Source organism: Meles meles, chromosome 2 (assembly GCF_922984935.1).
Source record: "Meles meles chromosome 2, mMelMel3.1 paternal haplotype, whole genome shotgun sequence".
Taxonomy (NCBI): domain Eukaryota; kingdom Metazoa; phylum Chordata; class Mammalia; order Carnivora; family Mustelidae; genus Meles; species Meles meles.
In genome coordinates this window covers 11178768-11193988 of record NC_060067.1, presented here as the reverse complement: position 1 = coordinate 11193988, position 15221 = coordinate 11178768, and the positions used below count along the sequence as shown (strand labels likewise).

Below are 15221 nucleotides of genomic sequence, written 5' to 3'. Positions count from 1 at the left end.
CACCAGCCCCTTCATTGCACCATTCATTCCACGCAGAATTCCTCACGTAGAAATGAGGTGGAGGAGGTCGTAGGGAGCACCTCAGCGTGCCTGTTCTACCGAGGACTGCGAGCGAGAGGATGGGAATCTGTCCCACCGTGGCCCCAGCTCTGCTACTTTGAGTTGTCTGGTTCCTGTGTTTCTGTAGGACACCAGCAGGCAGAGGAAGAGCCTGGCTTCGTCTGGCATTAATGCAAAAGAAACTCTCAGAATATATGAAAGCTTTGATCAATAAGAAGGAACTTCTCAGGTATGAACATCTTGTTAAACTTTGTTCTTTTCTTGCTGCGTTCTATATCGTATGAGGTCGAATCATAGAAATTTGCCATTTTCACAGATCAAAAACAGTTGATTCGTGGCAATTTCATGTAGCTCGACGAATACCTTCTCCCACACTTCACACACACCACACTCTAGAACAGATATTTATTTGGTACATACGTTCAGTCTGTCACTGTGGCACATATACAGGGCAGTCCAAAATGTGATACCCCCCCAAAACAAGAAAGGTTTTTGACATCTTAGCATGTACCCAGGCTCAGTAAGCCAGGAAGCTGACATGTAACATGAAATTTAGAAACAGCATACACGAAAAAATTTCCAGATGGATTGTAAATACAAACAGGAAAGGGAAAAGAGTAAAACTTTTAGAAGAAAATATAAGATAGACACCATTTTCTTAAGTAAGACATAAAAAGCTCTACTCCTAAAGGAAAAAAAATAGATACATTGTTCTACATTAAAATGAAGAACTTCATTCATCAAAAGACACAAGGTTAAAAGGCAACCCGTAGAGTGAAAGGAGCTATTTGTATTATATATCTTCAACAAATGATGCATGTTCGGGGTATGCAAAGAACTCCTTCAGTCCAGTAAGAGAAAGAGAGCCAAGTAAATGTTAAAATGAGTAAAGGGTTTGAATAAGCATTTCACAAGAGAAAATCAAAATGGCTTGTAAACAGAAAAAAGAGGGGAAGGGGTCGTGGCTGCCTCAGTCAGTGGAGCATGCGACTCTTGATCTCACCGTCCTGAGTTCAGTCCCACATTGGGTATAGAGCTTACTTTATAAATACATATAGGGGCGCATGGGTGGTTCAGTCAGTTAAGTTGCCTGACGGTTTCGGCTGAGGTCATGATCTCAGCGTTGTGGGATGGAGCCCTGCCTCAGGCTCCACGCTCAGCAAGCAGCCTGCTTGAGGATTTCTCTCCCCCTCCCTCTGCCCCTCTCCTCACTCATGAGTGCACATTCTCTTTCTCTCTCCCTCTCAAATAAATAAATCTTAAAATATATATGTACATGTACATATATACATACACATATATATATGAAGATACATAAGTTCACTAGCTATCATGTAAATGCAAATTAGAATAACAGTGTGGTAACACTACACCTCCACTTATAAATAAACCAGATCTCTGAGGCAAATTTTGAAAAACCAATTTTTTAAAGATACTTTAAGATTGAAAAATTGTCCCTTGCATCGCAAATACAAATAACTACACGGGAAAAGCATAAACAGTCACTTCAGTGAAAATATCATTCTCATCACTTTTCTTTCAGCTGGACTAATATCTAGAGTCTATTCATGCATGTATTGTCTAAAATAAACTGTCCAAGCCATCCTTTTTTTTTTTTTTTTTTACTTTTTCGCTATTATTTTGGTACCCATATTCAGCCATGAGGCCAGCATTTTCTGCTTGTCTCAAGATTACATCATCGGATTCTTGAGGTTTTATTATTGGTATTCTGTGGATGTCACTTGCAGTGAATTCTATGAGCCCAATGCCCTCATGATGGAAGAAGAAGGAGCCATAATTGCTGGTCTCTTGGTGGGTCTGAATGTCATTGATGCCAATTTCTGTATGAAAGGAGAAGACTTGGACTCTCAGGTATGCAAAGGAGGCTCAGTCACCAAGCGTGTCTCTCTCAGTTCTGTTATCTCAGAATTTGGATGGATCAGATTATACCAACCGAATTAAGGGAAATTCTGTGAGTCATAAATCGGATTTTTACATTTTTGATATGAATATAAACAACTTACTTTTCCTTCTAACATGACTCATTTATGTATTATGAATGTTTTTCACATTCTTGTCTTGGTTGTAATCCCTGCCTAAAGTATTTTGTACAGACTGGGGCTCCCGGGTGGCTCTGTCATTAAGCGTCTCCCTTCGGCCCAGGTCATGATCTCAGGGTCCTGGGATCGAGCACCGCATCAGGCTCGCTGCTCAGCGGGGAGCCTGCTTCTCCCTCTCTCTCTGCCCCTGCTGTGTTCCCTCCCTCGCTGTCTCTCTCTCTGTCAAATAAATAATTAAAATATTTTAAAATAATAAAATAAAATGTTTCATACAGACTAAAATACACACAGAGAGACACACAGAGGCTAAAACACATACACAGGTGTGGCAGTTATGAATACAAATAAAACTAAACTGTTTATGTTCGGATTCTGCTGCTTTATTTTTTAGCTAAATAAATTTTGTAGTTAGTTTCTTGATGCTTCATGCTTCTTAGCTGTAATACAGGGAGAAAAAAAGAATATCTATTTCATAGGGTTATAGTGAGGAATGAAAGAATTATTACATGTGATGCACCTGGTACAGAGCCTGGCACATATTAATTGCTCAATGAATAAAGCTATCACTTTCACTATGACTCTTTCTCACCCCTTCTCTGAAATACTACAGCAAATTTCTGTTACTTTATACTCTGAGAAAATGGAAGAGGAAGTGGGATATTTTGACCTCGATTTTAAAAGAGAAATAAGCTGAATAATAAAATAGCAGTCCTGAAAAATTTAGACATATTGCATCAATGAAAGTTTGGAAGAATAAATACCAAAATGTTATAGTGGTCCGCTCAGGGTGGTTGGGACTATGGGTATTTTGTATTACTTCCTTTTACTTACCTGCATTTTCTGAAACTTTTTTAAGGAAATATGCATTCTGTTTGTAATTAGAATTTTTAAAATGTTATTCCTAAAAGTGAATAGGGATTCAGTAGCAGAATACTTGAGAGAAACCAAAGAGAAAGAAACTTTAAGCCTTAAATTTATAGTAAGCTTTCTGTTGACTTTCTTAGAGCCTTGTGTTGACTTGTATCCTGTTGCCTTAATCTCGATTCTTTACTTACTTTCACCTATTTTCAAGTTCTTGATATAATAAAAGTAAAACATTACATTTTCATCAAAAAAAATTTTTTTAATGCATTTAGTTCATGACAGAGAGAGAGGCAGAGAGTGAAGCCGTCTCCCCGACAGAGCAGGGAGCCTGATGTGGGACTCGATCGCAGGACCCTGGGATCATGACCCAAGCCGAAAGCAGATGCTTAATGGACTGAGCCACCCAGGCACCCCATTTTCGTCAAAAATTTCAAATAATGGCCATGACTTTATTGCTGTTTCAAATGCCCAGGAAGAGATATTGTATTATGCCTTTTAAAAAAGTATCAATTTTATGGGGTGCCTGGGTGGCTCAGTGGGTTAAAGCCTCTGCCTTTCACTCAGGTCATGATCTCAGGGTCCTGGGATCGAGCCCCGCATCGGGCTCTCTGCTTGGCAGGGAGCCTGCTTCCTCCTCTCTCTCTCTCTGCCTGCCTCTCTCCCTACTTGTGATCTCTATCTGTCAAATAAATAAATAAAATCTTTAAAAAAGTATCAATTTTATATTAAAATTTGAAAATTCTCTCTGTAGGTTGGAGTTATAGATTTTTCAATGTATCTCAAGGATGGGAACAGCAGTAAAGGCAGTGAAGGGTACGTACAAAGAAAATTTTCTTTTTTCTTTAAGGTTCTTTGATAGCATTTAAAGTTTACAACAGTAGTGCTTTAACAGATTTGCTGAAAGAATTTCTATGATCCAGTTTAGTCTTGTCAAAAGAGCTGACTCTTGTGCCTGCTAAACCCTAAAAGAGGTTTTAGTGAAGTGATTTTCCTACTGTGTGGTTCAGGGGCTAACAAAACAAAGGGGCTTAAAAGGAACTCAGTGTTCCATCTCTTGACGTAGTATTTGAAAACATGGTCTTCTCGATCAGGAGGATTGCCCTTTCGGTTTTGTTAAAATGTGAAATACGGAACTTGTATTGTGGACTTACATGAAACGTTGACGTTCGGGGTAGCAGAGTGAGGAGCATGTGGGAACCTGAACTACTGTTTCAACTCTTGTGAATCTAAAATTATTTCAAAAAAGTTTTTGAAATATCCATATTGTCCTTAGAAGTTAGACATCAGAAGCGTACTTCCTAATACTCTTTATAAATTTAGCAGTTGAAAACTCCATTAATCTGACATTCTTAACTTTGGACATTGAGCCAAGACTACATCGTTTTTTCTTTCAGTGCTAGAGGTATGTGGCCTTGATTTGACTTTAATGGAAAAGTCTGGCTTTTTACCTTGGCTGTTACAAATTAGTTGGTTCCAGAAGTGAACCTCCTGTTTCCACTCTTTATTTTCTCATGTAACATTAAACATTTGATCTTTGTGAGAGCCTTTTATACCATTCACTTTGAAATAAAATGAACATTGAAAGACAAAGATATGGCCTTTGGGAATCACATTATTAGGCCAAAATCAGCTTAATTTAATTCCTATGACAAATGGAAAATTGTTATTATAGGGAGTACTGGCAAAAATTTGGCTAAATCCCAGCCAGCAGGGAGCCGCGACAAGGCCTCCAAACAGCGCCAGGAGGCCTGCAAGAGACTCCTGGTAGCCAAGGGGCAGCTTCTGTGAGGCAGAACTCGGCCAGGGAGAGTGCGGACAGTATTGAGGTTTAGGTCCCTGAGTCCCAAACCTGAGTCTGAGACCAGGAAGCGGGAAGCAAATAATTTTAAATTATTTAAAAACTATACACACAAACTTTAAAAAAAAAAAAAAAGACAGAAAAAAAGCTATCAATTATGAGAAGAAAATTTTTATTTTTTAAATGCCTCTGATAGAACGTATAGAATGTGATGTCATACTATAACCGAAGTTATTAAGGTATGTAAGCTGCAACAAAGGCTTTTTAATGTGGGGAATTTTTTCTTTCATTTTTAAGTATCTGAGTGTTTTTAGAGGCGTTATACATCAGGTCTGTCTTTTGGTTCAATGTATCTGTACTATGGCTTTCTTTCGGTGTTATATGAAAAGACTGGGGGAGGGGGATCTTGGTACTTCTAATGTTATTTATTTTATTTCAATTCCCCTCCCCACACTCTCCCCTCCCACCCAGAGATGGCCAGATTACTGCAATTCTGGATCAGAAGAACTATGTAGAAGAACTCAACAGACATCTAAAGTAAAGAATGAGTTAATACTTCTACTTTTCTGGGGGTTTTGTTGTGAAGGAAGGGAAGAGTAAACAGTAAACTGATAAGCCATGAGGATCAATTCAGGCGATACTCAACAAAAATACAGACTTCCTGCTTGCCGGGCACTAAGCTAGGCACTAAATTAAATATCGTTTAACCGTTTTGGTGACCTTTCGTGAAAGGCAGTATAAGATTATATGTAATTATAATCTAATGATTAAATAAGTATGTTCCGTTAAGAAATCTTAAACATGTGACAAACGTCCTTAGTTCAGTAGATCCAACCACATTTCCAGACTGAGCTTGAGCAAACCCCTTAGTACCTTTAGATTAGTTGAATCACGTTGGTCCCTTGCATTTTTCATTTATACATTGAATTGATGGTATGAACTTAACCCTCCCTTTACCATCACTACCATTAATTTACCAAATACTCACTATTTTTCAGAACTGTCCAGAACATGAAACAGTCTGTTGATATTTTCAAGTATATTGGTGTTCTTGTCATGCGAAAGACGGTCAGATAATTCAGAAAAATTAATATACCCACTAACTATTTTTTATAATTCTATATATAAAGATAATTTTAGTAAAACCTATAACATGATTATACCAGTATCAATATAAATTTTGAGTACTCTTGGTTTCAACTAGAAAATTCAAGAACAATTTAAATATATTTTCTCCGGGAACCAAGAACTAATAATGACTACCGTGAATTACGGAGTGGTTAGTCAAGCAAAAATACACATTTGATAGTGAAATAAAAATGTGAGTTACTCTTTTCATGCCTCAGTTTCTTTATCTATATTTAGGGATACCTGTTGCATAGGGTTGTTAAAAGGAGTAAATGAAATAATACAAATAAAAACATTTAGGAAAGTGCTTGGTACATGTGGTACATGGCAAGCCCTTGATTCAGGTAGCTTGTCATTATATGTACGTAAAAAAGTTGAGAGTGCCCTGGATCAGCTCTTTTGTTTCATCCAGCAAATGCTTAAGTGCAGAGCTCAGTGCCAAGGGTACAACAGGTGCGATCCATAGCCCCTTGGGACTGTCTTAGAGCCTGCAAGTCCACCGTGAGTTGTGGATATTAGGCGACAGGTGATACCCGTGATGCCTGTGTACATGCGTAGGGCAGGATGTTCTGTTTTTCAGCAGAAATGGTTATGCTTCTCTTCTCTTTACAGTGCTACGGTAAACAATCTTCAGGCAAAAGTGGATGCGTTAGAAAAATCCAACACTAAACTGACAGAGGAGGTGAGTGTTTTGGAAATTCTCTGATCAACGTAGTACTAACGAGCAGTAGTGGAAGCTTGTAGCTTGATGCTCATCCCTTGCCCATGGAGCAGACATTTGGGTACTGCTTCTGTGCAAGAGCTAGACACAGATTTCTGTGTGCACTGATCGGCGTGTGCCAGACGGGCAAGCTCCCACCCTCATGGGCCTTATTTTCTCCTTGGGCGGGGAAGGTCGATAACTTGAACAGCCCTGGTGGGAAGAAGGCCAGCGATCCCCGCTGCGCGTCATGCTGCTTACGAGTCACGTGCGCGTCAGTCACTTGACCCCCAAGAGGCCCGGTTGCCCGCCAGGCAGATGAGGTGTTTACACTTTCCCTTTCAGCCTCATAGTTGCTCTGAAGATCGCACAATATATACGGAAAACCCTGAGAAAAGTCCCCAAATTAAGACTAAAAATTAACCTTGTGTTTTGATTCTGATTAGTAAAGAAACTTTTTAACTTGTCAGTGTCTAAATTACATTTTTTTCCTTTTATAACATTAGATGTTTCCAAGAAAAATATATATTTTTTTAATTTATTTACTTGACAGAGATCACAAGTAGGCAGAGAGGCAGGCAGAGAGAGAGAGGCGGAAAGCAGGCTCCCCGCTGAGCAGAGAGCCTGACAGGAGGCTGGATCCCAGGACCCAAGACCACGACCCGAGCCGGGGCAGAGGCCCAACCCACTGAGCCACCCAGGCGCCCTTCTATGATAAATCTTAAATAAAATACTTCCGGTGGCAAATATATCTATATTTTAATCTACTTCTTATTATAACTATCCTCTTACATACCATGGCATACATTTGGTGTAAATAGAACCAAGTTTGGACAGGGGTCAGGAAGATGCTGTTTAAACAGGTTTCTTCAGAACATTTTCATTGTCGTAACTTTAAAGCACCTTCCTTATGACTCAGCTCTGTGGGCTTCACTTTTGGATGTAGATTCTTAAATTATATTAAAACTTAATGGAAGGGCCCCTGGGTAGCTCAGTCGGTTAATCGTCTGCCTTTGGCTCAGGTCATAATCCCAGCCCCTGGGATCGCATCCTGTATCCGGCTCCCTGCTCAGCAGGCGGCCTGCTTTTCCCTGTGCCTCTGCAGCTCGCCCTGCTTGTACTCTCTCGCTCTCTCTCTGTCAAATAAATAAACAAAATCTTTAAATTAAAAAAAAAAAGTAATGGGGCGCCTGGGTGGCTCAGTGGTTTAAGCTACTGCCTTCGGCTCGGGTCATGATCTCAGGGTCCTGGGATCGAGTCCCGCATCAGGCTCTCTGCTCAGCGGGGAGCCTGCTTCCCTCTCACTCTCTCTGCCTGCCTCTCTGCCTACTTGTGATCTCTGTCTGTCAAATAAAAAAAAAAAAAAATCTTAAAAAATAAAAAAATAAAAAAAAAAAGTAATGGAAATGATCCTTAGAATTTTACCCTACAAAGCTTTTGAAATACTCTGATTAGAAATGTTGTCCTGTGGGCCACTTGCTCCTCTGTTGAGGCAATAGGGCACCAGGGAACCATGGTCTCCGGAGCTGGGGAGCTCGCTGCATTCGTGTCCCAGCTCTGGCACTTGCTAACTTTCTAATCCTGGCCAATAACTTAAGCCTCTATTTCTTGGTCATCTTCTCTGTAAAATGGGAATGAAAAAATAATAATAAAGTTTTTGTGGGAATTAAATAATGATGCATAAGGACCCAGGCCAGTGCCTGATACACCATAAGCGGCCAATAAATGTGGTCATTAATTTTATTCCCTCAGTCACAAGACTTGTCCTCCTGACCTAGATTTATTTTATTATTACCAATATTAATTAATTCATCTGTGTACTTATTTTGCCAGTAACGTTTAATTTCTTGAAACTTTGAATTTTTGAGCCAGGTAAGCCCTGTGTGTAGACTTTATAAAGAAGCGGTAAGACAAATTAGATCTGCCTTTTCCCATTTCCATCTATTTTGGATTTAAGAGGGCCAGTAAAAAACAAAAACCAAAACCCCTTTATTCCTCTCCTGAATTCTGAACCGGTATGATGAAATGAGAAGAATTAAGCAGGTAAAGATATGTAAATACACACTTTTTATTGGCAAAGCTGAATTAGAAGACCCGCTTGGATGTACAGCAGTGGTTTCCTGATACTTTCTCTGATGTTAAGGTCTTGGGAGAACCTGTTTGAAGATGTCTCTGGATCTAGAAAGCAGGCCCCTTGTCCAAAGTTAACTTTTTTACTCACTGGTAGGCCTGTGCAGCAGAGAGGGCTACGTGGGCTTCCAGACCTGCCTCTGGAGAGCATGCCTGAGCCCCGGCTCCTCTGTACTTGGGCGCTAGAACGGAAACCAAGGGGAACCTGTGCTCCCTGCTCGTGAGGAGATCCTGTAAGGGGAGACTAGCCTGGCTGAGAGGAGCCTCTGAGTGTTCTTCCTACTCTCATTGAGGCTCTTCCATGGTCTCTGGGGCGAATCCAGGTTAGCAGGTGCAGAAGAGGAAAAAGTGTTTATACTTTCCTTTCCCCTCCTGTAGATATAAACGTCTCCTTGAGCAGTATACCGCTCGTAGCGTTACCTTACCTGTTCAGGCATTGGAATGACAGATCTCTTCGATATTTAATGGCATCTTTTAGTGAGAACTTTGAAGTTCCATTGCTTTACTCTTAAAAATCATCTATCGGGGCGCCTGGGTGGCTCAGTGGGTTAAAGCCTCTGCCTTCGGCTCAGGTCGTGATCCCAGCATCGTGGGATCGAGCCCCGCATCCGGCTCTCTGCTCAGCAGGAAGCCTGCCTCCTCCTCTCTCTCTCTCTCTCTCTCTCTCTCTCTCTCTGCCTACTTGTGATCTCTGTCTGTCAAATAAATAAGTAAAATCTTTAAACAAAAAAAATCATCTATCAAAGGTCTTACATAGGGTTTATGAGTCCCCAAGGCATGACGTGACCTCTTCATTAAACGTTTTAGAAATAGGTATTATAGCTAAATATAAGTTACCCATGAGAACACCCTTGAGGTAAACAATCTTAAGTTAACATTTTGGTACTGAAAAAGAGTTTACATAAAAAGCAGCAATAGGAGATACTTTTTATTTTTATCTAACCTAGTTTAAAAATACTTTTCCTAATTTCCGATACAATAAACATTTTTATGTGATTACAGATAACCTTCTTTCCTTCTCTAAAAATACGTAAGCCTGAAAGTTATGTCCGAGCAGATCATGGATTATCTTATCCTATTTACCCTGAATTTTTTTTTAAATTTTTTTCAACAGCTTGCAGTTGCAAACAACAGGATTATTACCTTACAAGAAGAAATGGAACGAGTTAAAGAGGAAAGCTCCTACATATTGGAATCCAATCGGAAGGTTAACCTTACTGGATTTATAAAATATTCCTAGAGAGTGTGTTAACGTGGCGGGGCGGGGCGGGGGAGAGGCTCTACTCCAGAGGACTGTTTGGAAGCATCAAGCACTTGCACTGTTTTTACTGGGATTCCGTGCAGAACCGGGTAGTGATGGAGCTCACGTGAGCGTGAGGTTCTTCCTACAGACGCTCCTTGGCTTCACCGCTGCCTCTACCTGTTGAGAAATTTTAAGAACCAGTCTAATTCAGTGTCTTGTTATGGACTCGTGATTTGTACTGTATTTAAGTGTTATGTTTATTATATTGAATATACCGTTGTTTTCAGGCCATGTTACTACTTTGTAAGAAGTGTTTATTTAGTACCACTGGGAGTTGCCATGTAACTGAATTTTCTAGATAACTGATCCCTGAAAGCATCAAACTTTTTATATATGTCTACACAGATTTTTTTGCAAATCTTTTATGTCCTGCACACTCCTAAGCAGTCCTAGGTAGAGGACATGATGTAACACATTTAGCTGTTCACGATGACTGAAGGTCCTGATCACCTACATCGGCAATTCCAAACTAAGTCATAACGACACCTCTTTAGGGGCCTGTACTTAAATGATTCCAGATTGCTCGGGGTGCTTTTTCTCTGCTTCTGTGATCTCACTGACATCTCGCACTTCTCACTGCTGTTGGTATTATGTCTTCCCACTACCTTCTATCTGCATGCTTCTGTTCTGCTGTGATTTAGGAATCCAGATAGCCATGGTTCTTAAAATTGTTCCGCTAGAGTTAAGCAGCGAGGCTCAGAGTGGGGACTAGAGTAGTTCTCTGTGAGTAGTGGGTTTGACTTTAATGTGTGAACGTTGTAAAAACAACTGTGACTGCTCAGAATTTTCTGATGATCTGCTCGTTGTTAGCTATGATCTCTCTGGATGGCTGGAGACTCCAGATGTGAGATCTCTGAAGAAGGAATTATTACCGTTTGAACCTTTGGCCCAATTCACATTTTACAGTGAATGCCACTTTGTATTTAGAGGGTGACTTTTAAGACTTCTTGCACTTGATATGATAACCTGTCTTGGGACTTTAAACAAATGGCAAGAAATCCTAGTTCTGCTGAGAATTTTTTATTTACTAAGCTCCTTCATTTTCTTTGTTGTCTTTATTCATTGTTATACCGGTTTAGTTAAATATAAAATATAATCACTTTCCGTTACTAAACAGCTGTGTCAGCTAACTCTATATAGATTTTTTAAAAATCCTTAAATATATGTATTATTTTATTTATCTTTTCAAGGGTCCTAAGCAGGACAGAACTGCAGAAGGGCAAGCACTGAGTGAAGCCAGAAAGCATTTAAAGGAGGAGACTCAATTACGACTGGTAAACTTAACTTATGTTATAGTAGCTCAGTAACGCAGTAAACATAAAGGCCCACTTAGATGTTTGATCATAACAGACCAGGCTCAGGAACGTTAGTAGTGGTCCAATGAACTTTTGTAGATCCTAAAAAATTGTTGCTCACTCCTTTTTGTTTTTAATTTTGAGTATATTTATTATAAATATAATTCGACATAAGGGCAAATTTTCATATGGTTGATTTTTACCTTCACTGGACATTACTTGCATAAAACACTTTTTTTTCTTTAAGTTTAATTCAATTAGCCAACTTATAGTACATCATTAGTTTCAGGTGTAGTGCTCAACACTCTTAATAAAGGATATTACCTAATTCTGTAGGAAAGGCTCGCTGCTTATTGATGAATACAGTGGATTTTGCGTATAGGAAAACTGTAGAAAATTTCTAATTATCTGATTCAACTAAAATGGCATCGAAGAAGCCCTCTTAGCTAAGTCTTAGGGTGGATTTTTCCATATCATAATATTTGCTAAAGAGAATATTGTTTGTACAGAGAACAATGATACTTTAGTTGCTTTGGTGACTTTTTTTTTTTAATTAAATTTTTTTAAGTATAGTTCACACAGTGTTACATTAGTTTCAGGTGTATGTTTCTCACTCTTTTTAACCCATATTCCCTATAACACTTTCCCAGCCCATTTTCTGAGTATGAGTATTCTCAATAGCCAACAGGATTTTGCCAATCTTTTTTTTTTTTTTTTTTTTTTGGTTTTATAGTTTGTGTTACGAGAGCATTATGTATATGGAACCTACTGTTTTAAACTTGGTGATCCCCACTCCTACCTCAGTCCTCGTCCTGCAAAGATTCTGTTATGTCTCCTTGGAGGATGTATGTGTGTGTATATAAATGTATAATAGTGAATAACGCTCCTGTAATAGATTTTAGCCAAGGATTAGTACATTGATTACATCCCTGGTATTGGTAAATGAACTCCTCCTGCAGTTGTGATGATATGACAGACAGAAGGATCTCCCCCACCAACAGTGTCTCTCTCTGAAAGTAGGAAGAAGCTGAAAACAAAGATGATTTGGTTTCTAAAAATTATGACCACGTAACAGTGTATAGAATAGAATCTCAGATGTTCTGAGCAAACAGCAATATAATTTTAACATCCTTGGATTATCACTTTCCTTCTGTGTGTTTATGAATTAGATCTTAAAACACTTTCTATGAGGAATATCCTAGAAATAACACATGTCAGCATTTTCAGAAGCAGTCTGATTGAATCAAGCTAACCATGCACAGAGGGACACCTCAGTTAAGTGGCAAGTGTATCTTAAAAATCTGACACAAAATTTTCCACATGCTTATGTCACAAAAAGATACCGGTTTATTCAGAAAGGAAAGAAGCCAAGCAAATTCCTAGATACGCCCCAGAGAACAGCATGGATGGAGAAGGAAATTCAGGTCTTTGTGATCTTGATCCTCCAAATCATGTTGCAGTAATAATGATTGGACCAAAAAAGGGGTTCGTGTTACGTGATTATAAAAATTCAGTTATCATTTTGATCATTTTCACTTACTGAGATGTTTACCCTCGAGACCCAGAGTATTTTGGGTTCCTTGGGCTCTTGACGACATCAACAACATCCAAATTGAAGAGCATTGCAAGTGCTTCATTTGGCGCTGGCTAGGGTAGCACTTTATATCCATTTCTGTGATAGAACATGACACCAGTTGTCTCGCTATAATGAAGTGCCTCAAGTATGTGTGTGTTTCAGACATATTAAATAGCACTATCTCTGGCCTACCAAGTTTTGGGGATTTGTAAATAACTGAATAAATGTTTTTCAATGATCCTAATTATTTTTAAAATCATTTTTTTTCAAGATTTTATTTATTTATTTGACAGAGAGAGAGACCACAAGTAGGCAGAGAGGCAGGCAGAGAGAGAAAGGAGGAAGCAGGCTCCCCGCGGAGCAGAGAGCCCGACGCGGGGCTCGATCCCAGGATCCTGACCTGAGCCGAAGGCAGCGGCTCAATCCACTGAGCCACCCAGGCGCCCCTCAATGATCCTAATTATTATTCCTTTGTTAATATCTCTGCATCGAATGATAGCTTGTAGCTATTTTGCCCGAATATTCAGACCTGAGAGTGCTGGAGTTTACAGCTTTTCCTGTGGAATTTCATAGTTTGTACTTCGTTGAGGAAAGAGAAAATAAGCAGTTTATTTACCTTTCGGGGCAGGATGTGGAGAAAGAACTGGAGATCCAGATCAGCATGAGACAGGAGATGGAGCTGGCTATGAAGATGCTGGAGAAGGATGTCTGCGAGAAGCAGGACGCCCTGGTGTCTCTGCGGCAGCAGCTGGATGACCTCAGGGCTCTCAAGCATGAACTTGCCTTCAAGCTGCAGGTAGGGCCAAGGAGAGGGACACACACTGGCTCTGTAAACTCCTAGGGTTCCCTCCACCCCTCTGGTCTCTGGAATCACGCTTGACGTACAAGAGGGAAGACTCATGTCGCATTTTGAGGCTGGCAGCCAGTAAACCACTGTAGGGATCAGACGGCGTAGGATCCTGTGTTGCTGTTCTGGAATGCCATAGCTCCTTTTCAGATTCTGGTGGGGAAAGAGGTCTTTTTTATCCTGTAAGATAATTTCTACGCTCCAGCCTCCCCTGTCAACTGAGCTAAATTCCATTAGTTTTTTTTTTTTTTTTTCCATTCTTTATTTAAATTCAATTTTTAACATATGGTGTACTCTTAGTTTCAGGGATAGACTTCAGTGATTCGGCAGTTGCACGTAACACCCAGTGCTCGTTCCATCGAGTGGCCTCCTTAATGCCCATCACCCAGTTACCTCATCCCCCACCGCAGTTTGTTTCCTAGAGTGAAGTGTCTTTTATGGTCTGTCTTCCTTTCTGGTTTCGTCTTATTTTATTTTTCCTTCCCTTCCCCTATGTTCGTCCTTTTTTTTTTTTCCTTAAATTCCACATGGAAGTGAAATCATGTGGTACTTGTCTTCTTCTAATTGCCTTACTTTGCTAAGCAACAAACCGTCAGTTCTTTTTTTTTTTTTTTAATATTTTATTAATTTGACAGAGAGAAATCACAACTAGGCACAGAGGCAGGCAGAGAGAGAGGAGGAAGCAGGCTCCCTGCCGAGCAGAGAGCCCGACGTGGGGCTCGATCCCAGGACCCTGAGATCATGACCTGAGCCGAAGGCAGAGGCTTTAACCCACTGAGCCACCCAGGCGCCCCTCACGCCGTCAGTTCTTAAACTGAAATGATAAACTGATGAGCCTCGTAATGTTCATTTCTGTGACAAAGCTGCACGAAGCAATACTGATTTTAAACATTGCTTTTTCTTTTTTCTCCCTTTGGAAATTAACTGATAGACAAATATATGAGCAGTTCTGTTTCTCCGTTTCACACTTACCATTCGGTTCAGAAAGCCATGTGTGATTTATTTTCAGGATTTTATGTTCTATGTACATCACTCATATTTCTTTTCCATAACAGAGTTCAGACTTAGGAGTAAAACAGAAAAGTGAACTAAACAGTCGTTTGGAAGAGAAGACTAATCAGATGGCTGCTACCATCAAACAACTCGAACAAAGGTAAACGTGCTATTTCTTGAGTGAAACATCTTGGGCTTTCAGTGCTGGAAGAGAAGAGAATGCTATGCACTTGGCAGAAAAAGTGTATGAAATTCTCCCAACTTAACACCAGACATGCTAGTAGAAAGCCAGTTAAATTCTGTGTTTCTCTAAGATGTCACTGAAAACCTTCTTAAGGAACGTCAGCCTGTCATGACTGTTTTGAACAGCAGAACAGTGATCCTCTTACATAATCCCATTTCAGTGTCATGTTGGAGGAGGGAGGCCCACAGGATGAAAGCACTTTTTAAAAAATTTTTTAAAGGTT

At 39.9% G+C, this 15221-nt stretch overlaps 1 protein-coding gene across 9 annotated transcripts in view; it reads left to right on the top strand.

Annotated features, from left to right (window-relative positions):
* Window positions 1-15221, top strand: part of RUFY3 (RUN and FYVE domain containing 3) — an 82842-nt gene that overhangs the window by 53153 nt on the left and 14468 nt on the right. For all 9 annotated transcript variants that reach the window (XR_006817483.1, XM_045998304.1, XM_045998305.1 and 6 more), the window contains 9 exons: window positions 188-289; window positions 1809-1932; window positions 3736-3797; window positions 5254-5319; window positions 6523-6592; window positions 9855-9947; window positions 11234-11317; window positions 13543-13710; window positions 14817-14914. Coding sequence is in view for 8 of the 9 variants with exons in the window: in XM_045998304.1 (XP_045854260.1) it covers window positions 188-289; window positions 1809-1932; window positions 3736-3797; window positions 5254-5319; window positions 6523-6592; window positions 9855-9947; window positions 11234-11317; window positions 13543-13710; window positions 14817-14914 (867 nt within the window). In the remaining variant the exon portion in view is untranslated. The remainder of the gene's footprint in view (window positions 1-187; window positions 290-1808; window positions 1933-3735; window positions 3798-5253; window positions 5320-6522; window positions 6593-9854; window positions 9948-11233; window positions 11318-13542; window positions 13711-14816; window positions 14915-15221) is intronic.